The following is a 6598-nucleotide window of genomic DNA, read 5'->3' as shown; positions in this document are numbered from 1 at the left end:
ACACACACACACACACACACACACACACACACACACACAGACAAGTACGTGCACACACACACACACACACACACACACACGCTCAGTGAGAGCACACATTTAAGATAAAGGAGAGAGAAGCACAGGTCAAATATAACAGACTATAAATTTCTATATGGAATATTAATTAAGTAAAACTTTAAAATTCTAAAACAGTATGCAAACGGTGGCGAGGAACCCAAAACTCTAATGGAGAAAAAAAACCTCAGGAGAACCCAGGCCCAACCAGGGGATTCCAGTTCCCCTCTGGCAAAAGCTGGAGATTATTAATTAATAATTAAATAATTTTATTTATTTATTTTATTGCCATTAAATAATTTTTATGGTTGGTTTATTTTAACTGATAGAGACAGAATATATATAAAAAACAGGGAAAAAACTGTTATATAAAGGTTATAAATTGATTTGCATTTCAGTCAGTGAAATAAGTATTTGATCCCCGAGCAAAACATAACTTTGTACTTGGTGGAGAAACTCTTGTTGGCAAGCACAGAGGTCAGACATTTCTGATAGTTGGTCAGCACATGTGTCAGGAGACATTTAGTCCACTCCTCTGTCAATCTTTAAGGGTTCTTAAATCTTGGCTGTCGTTTTCGCCTCCTTCACAGATGTTCTATAGTGAAAGGGAAAGTGACCTATTAGTCAGATATGGTGACCCACGCACAGCAAGTGGTGAACACACGTACACCCGGGCCCGGGGAGCAAGTAGGGGTAAGGTGCCTTGCTCAAGGGCACCTCAGTCGTTACCCGCCGGCCCTGGGAATCGAACCGGCAACTTTCTGATCATGAGTCCGACTCTCTAACCATTAGGCCACGACTGCCTAACCATTAGCCCCTCGATGTGGTGACGTCATTCTGTACCCGTAGCAGAGATAAAAAGCCCTAAACAGAATGTTTCCAACACTGTGCTTCTCTGTAGGGATGTGCTCCTGGGCTCATAGCCAGCATTTCTCTCCCTCCAAACACACGAGTCCATTTTGGCCTCGCAGCACTTTCTCCAAACCTTTTCTGAATCATCTTGATGTTCATTGTCAAACTTCTGACCTTTAACCTTTCTCATCATCATCTTTACCCCATTGGGGAAATCTTGCAGGAGCTCCAGAACAAGAGTGTTTGATAGTTATTTAGTATTTCTTCTATTTCCAAACAATGGTACCAACAGTCGTCTCCTTCTCACCAAGCTTCTGTCTGTAGCCTAGTCAAGGTTTGTGCAGGTCTTGTCCCTGACATCCTTTAAAACCTGTTTGGTCTGGACCACGAGAGGTTGAACTGGAAGATACAGATTCTGTTGGCAGGCATCTTTTATCTACATAACAAGCTGACTCAGGAGAACTTTCTTAAAGTGACAGGACTAATCTGTGGTCCATATGGGCACAGAACCAATCTGTGGAGCCAGAATTCTTGCTGGTCGGTAGGGGATCAAATACTTATTTCACTGACTGAAATGCAAATCAATTTATAACCTTTATGTAAAAAAGTTTTTTTTGTTGATATTCTGTCTCTATCAGTTAAAATAAACCTACCATAAAAATGCTAGACCCTTCATTTCTTTGTAAGCAGGCAAACTTACAAAAACAGCAGAGGATCAAATCATTATTTCCCTCACTGTACATAGTTATACAAACTAATGAAAAGTGTTGTGTTTATTTGATATTTGTAACTGAAGTTAAGCATACATGACTGGGCACATGACAGTTCAGCCTACCTGCACTAAAATCAGAGTCATTTAATTGAATTCTGAGTAGATATCATAGTGTTCTGAGATGGGTTAGTGATATAAGCGATTATGAAATGATTCTAATCCCATTTTTAAGTATATTATGTCTTGTGAACTCAAATGGCACTGACTCAACTCAACTCAACTCAACTCAACTTTATTTATATAGCGCTTTTACAATTTTCATTGTTACAAAGCAGCTGCACATGAGACACATTGACTACAAGCAAAACAATCAAAGTTGTACCTGCAAAAACAAGAAAAGGTTGAAAACACAGAAGACAGACACACCCACACACAAAACACTCCACACACACAACACGCACCAACACACACAGACACAGAGACACACACACACACGGATGCGCACGCACACACACACACACACACACGTACGTACACAGACAAGTACGCACACACACACACGCTCAGTGAGAGCACACATTTAGGATAAAGGAGAGAGAAGCACAGGTCAAATATAACAGATAATAAATTCCTATATGCAATATTAATTAAGTAAAACTTTAAGATTCTAAAGCAGCCCCCCCGGTCAGGCAGATAGTGCAAAAACAGTATGCAAACGGTGGCGAGGAACCCAAAACTCTAATCGAGAAAAAAAACCTCAGGAGAACCCAGGCCCAACCAGGGGATTCCAGTTCCCCTCTGGCAAAAGCTGCTGCCTCTGCACAAGCTCCAGAGAACTTGCACAACAAGGCTAAATAAAATAAATAAACTTAATAATAAAATAAATTATAGTTTAAGATTATCATTAATAATCTAATAGCATTTGAAGTTTTGTGGTGAAGACATGTCAAGAGACCGCGTCCTTCTTTATCCAGCTCTATCATCTCAGCTCTTGTCAGGTCCCCACTTCCCATTCTCCGCTCTACCATCAGGTCAGGCCATGAACTGCATCCTGCTCGCTGTGGTAACCTTGGAACAATGAGACAAGACTGGCTGAGAGTAGAGTACTGTTCTGTACTCTTTGATGCAACAAGTACATCAGTTGTGTTTTTGGTTCCGGTTGATCTAACTAATGCAGCCTAAACCCTCTGAAGATTTATATTATGGAAGAGTAGTGTATGCAAGATTAAAAAGATGCGTCTTTAGTCTAGATTTAAACTGACAGAGTGTGTCTGCCTCCCGGACAGTGCAGGGAAGACTATTCCAAAGTTTAGGCGCTAGATAGGAAAAGGATCTACCACCTGCACTTGATTTTGAAATTCTAGGTATTACCAACTGACAGGACGCCTGAGAGCGTAATGCACGTGAAGGACTGTAATACAAAAGGAGTTCATTCAAGTACTGAGGAGCTAAACCATGTAAGGCTTTATAGGTAATAAGCAAGATTTTAAAGTTAACGCGATGCTTTATAGGTAACCAGTGCAAGGTTGACAGAACCGGGCTAATATGTTCATACTTTTTTGTACGTGTAAGAACTCGAGCTGCCGCGTTTTGGACCAATTGGAGTTTTTGTAATAAGCCTGCAGGGCAACCACCTAACAGTGCATTACAGTAATCTAGTCTTGATGTCATGAATGCATGAATTAACTTCTCTGCATCTGAGATTGACAGCATATGACGTAGTTTAGATATATTCTTAAGATGGAAAAACGCAATTTTACAGGTGTTGGCGACGTGGCTCTCAAATGACAGATTACTATCGAATAGAACGCCAAGATTCTTTGCTGACGACGAGGGTTTTATGGAACATCCGTCAATAGTTAAACAGTATTCTTGGTTGTTACTTATAGCAGTTTTCGGTCCAATAAGTAACACTTCCGTTTTGTCCGAGTTCAGTAATAAAAAGTTGTTACTCATCCAGTTTTTTATATCGACTATGCATTCCATTATTCGATGGAACTGCTGTGTTTCATGAGGCTTCGAGGAAATATAAAGTTGAGTATCATCAGCATAACAGTGAAAGCTAACTCCGTGTCGCTTTATTATATCTCCTAGAGGTAGCATGTATAATGCGAAGAGCAGAGGCCCTAAGACTGAGCCCTGTGGTACACCGTACTGGACTTGCGATTTGCGTGACACCTCATTGTTTATTGCTACAAATTGAAAACGGTCGGATAAATAAGATTTAAACCATTTCAAAGCTATTCCCTTAATGCCGACATAATTTTCGAGTCTATGTAGGAGTGTGCTGTGGTCAATGGTATCGAATGCAGCACTAAGGTCTAGCAGCACCAATAACGAGATACAACCTCGGTCAGACGCCAATAGCAGATCATTTGTAACTCTGATCAAAGCAGTCTCTGTACTGTGACATGCTCTAAATCCAGACTGGAATTCTTCATTGATGTCATTCCTTTGGAGGAAGGAGCATAATTGAGTTGAAACTACTTTTTCCAGAACTTTAGATATGAAAGGTAGATTCGATATAGGCCTGTAGTTCCTTAGTTCTCTAGGGTCGAGTTGGGGTTTTTTGACAAGGGGCCTTATAACAGCCACCTTATATGCTTTAGGCACATGTCCTAATGTCAGAGATGAGTTAATAATACCAAGAAGAGGATCTATAATTTCTGGGAGCATCTCTTTCAGTAGATTTGTAGGTATAGGGTCTAGTATGCATGTTGTTGATTTAGATGATCTAATAATTTTAGACAGCTCATCTTGATCTACGGTATAAAATAATTGCATTTTCTCCTTAAGGGCGCTGTAGTTAGTTTGTTCAGCGGGTTTCACTTCTGATTGCATTGTTATAATTTTTTCTCTAATATCTTGGATTTTATATGTGAAGTAGTTCATAAATTCATCACTGCTATGCTGATATACAGGATCAGAAGTCACTGACGATTTATTTTTTGTTAATTTAGCCACCGTGTTAAATAAAAACCTAGGGTTGTGCTGGTTTTCTTCTATTAGTGATGAAAATTAGGCGGATCTAGAAGTTATTAGGGCTTTCCTGTATTTTCGAATACTATCCTTCCATGCTGTACGAAATACCTCTAATTTAGTTTTCTTAAAGTTGCGCTCCATTTGACCAGTAGGAATGACCCGTATCAGCAGTGAAGTGTGTGAGAATGAAACACTGGGGACTTTATTTTTCATTTGAAACCGCAGGACTGTGGACTGGACGCACGCTGTGCACTGGTACGACTGCGCTCTTAAGATGACCGACTACGATGAGGGCGGAGAGTTTGATGGGATGCAGGATGAGCCGCGATATCTTCTGCTGGCTCGATTGGCTGAGATGTACCAACAGGGAGGTTTTAACCTGAACGCAGACCCTCAGAAAGCAGGTGAGCGTGTCTCCTGTCATCTCAAGCCAGCAGCAACCGCAACTGTGTTTATTGCACAAAAGTGAACAAAAATTCCCAGGCGTAGCGTTGGCACTTGACGTGCTACTTCAGACGCTTCTGAATGTCACTTCTGAAACTCAATCTCCACCAGTAATGCATTCACTGCACAAAAAGCATTGTAGTCTCCGTTGTAAAGCCACTGTTTTGTTTCTGTGAGTCATACGAAGTGAAGGGTGTGTTCATGTGAAATGTGAACTTCTACTGAGCCAACAGAGATCAGTCTGCAGCATAAAGTTGATCTGTGTGACGTGCTAAAACTCCATACGTCTGTTGTGTGTGATGTGCTGTGTTACAGGTGATCTTTTCAATGAAGCAGCCGATGCCGCTATGGAAGCTATGAAGGGTCGACTGGCCACTCAGTACTACATGAAAGCGGAGGAGGCGTGGTCTATGATGGAGGAATGAAGCTGCTGATTTGCTGAGATGGATGGTTCGTACTTTGCTCCCGGCTCGTGTTTACATGATCTTTCTCTGTGCCTTAAGAATGCTTTTCTTGAGTCGGGCACATTGACTTGAGAAGTTTTCTTGAATGTGACAGAAACAAGGATTCTATCCTGAGGTGCTACACTAACAAACTCTCTGGGTTTACTTTTAATGATTAAAGAAATTCATCATAAATAAATAAAGGTTGAAATATAATAAATACATTCGCATGTAATGATAGCAAGTCTTTATAAAGGCTGACTGGATGTCTTGACCTTTGAAATGGTTTAACATTCTGTTAACGTGTTTGATTTTTATGGATGTTTGACCTCAAAAGATGTTTTTATGTCAGAAATCACCCTGAGTAAAGAGTGAACTGTTGTGCATGCGACTTGTTTTTAATCATTAAGTTTTAGAATAACAATGGAGAACATAAATAAATAAATAAGCTTTTATCTGTGTATTTGCATGTGTGACTGTTTCTTTTTAAAAACCTAATTTATAAACTCAAAACAAGACGTCTTCAAATAATTGTGTGAATGTTCATTTTGAGTTGTCAATAAAACCTGTAGTCTTGTGTCATAAATGTGATGTGATCTGTCAATTAGCATAACGCACATACAGACACATCTCGGTCCGGCTCAGTGAGAATAAATCTCATCAGTTTGTTTATAACTCAAGCATCTATAAATCTTCTCTGCTTCTATCAAATACACAGACTAACACTTGATCTGTTGTATGCCATTATGGTTCATTGTATACATGTCTGACATGGTGTTTCTGGTGCTGTCGAACTGTTTTGACATCATTAAGATGGGAATAAGATCTGATGCTGTCAGCAGCGGTGGTGTTCCTCCACATGTTGTGCGGCAGCATGCAGGTCACGTCCTGACTCCTAGTGTTTCTCTCTCCACTGCTCTGTCTAAACTAACATCTAGATATTCAAAGCAATCTGTGCGTGTGCATGTGTGTTATCCTTCTTTTTAGTATGATTCTTTACTCATTTGTATACATTGAGTCTCTCCCTCTCTCTCTCTCTCTCCCCCTCTCTCTCCCTCTCCCTCTCCCTCTCTCTCTCTCTCTCTCTCTCTCTCTCTCTCTCTCTCTC

At 40.4% G+C, this 6598-nt stretch overlaps 1 protein-coding gene across 5 annotated transcripts in view; it reads left to right on the top strand.

Moving 5' to 3' along the window:
* eef2k (eukaryotic elongation factor 2 kinase) overlaps window positions 1-5951 on the top strand; it is a 17894-nt gene extending 11943 nt beyond the window's left edge. For all 5 annotated transcript variants that reach the window (XM_057358623.1, XM_057358621.1, XM_057358624.1 and 2 more), the window contains 2 exons: window positions 4829-5007; window positions 5363-5951. In XM_057358623.1, the coding sequence (XP_057214606.1) occupies window positions 4829-5007; window positions 5363-5472 (289 nt within the window). In that variant the 3' untranslated portion in view covers window positions 5473-5951. The remainder of the gene's footprint in view (window positions 1-4828; window positions 5008-5362) is intronic.
* Window positions 5952-6598: the final 647 nt, after the last annotated feature.

Source organism: Triplophysa rosa, linkage group LG18 (assembly GCF_024868665.1).
Source record: "Triplophysa rosa linkage group LG18, Trosa_1v2, whole genome shotgun sequence".
Lineage (NCBI taxonomy): Eukaryota > Metazoa > Chordata > Actinopteri > Cypriniformes > Nemacheilidae > Triplophysa > Triplophysa rosa.
The sequence above is the reverse complement of the archived record's forward strand: the minus strand, read 5'-3'. Positions and strand labels throughout refer to the sequence as shown.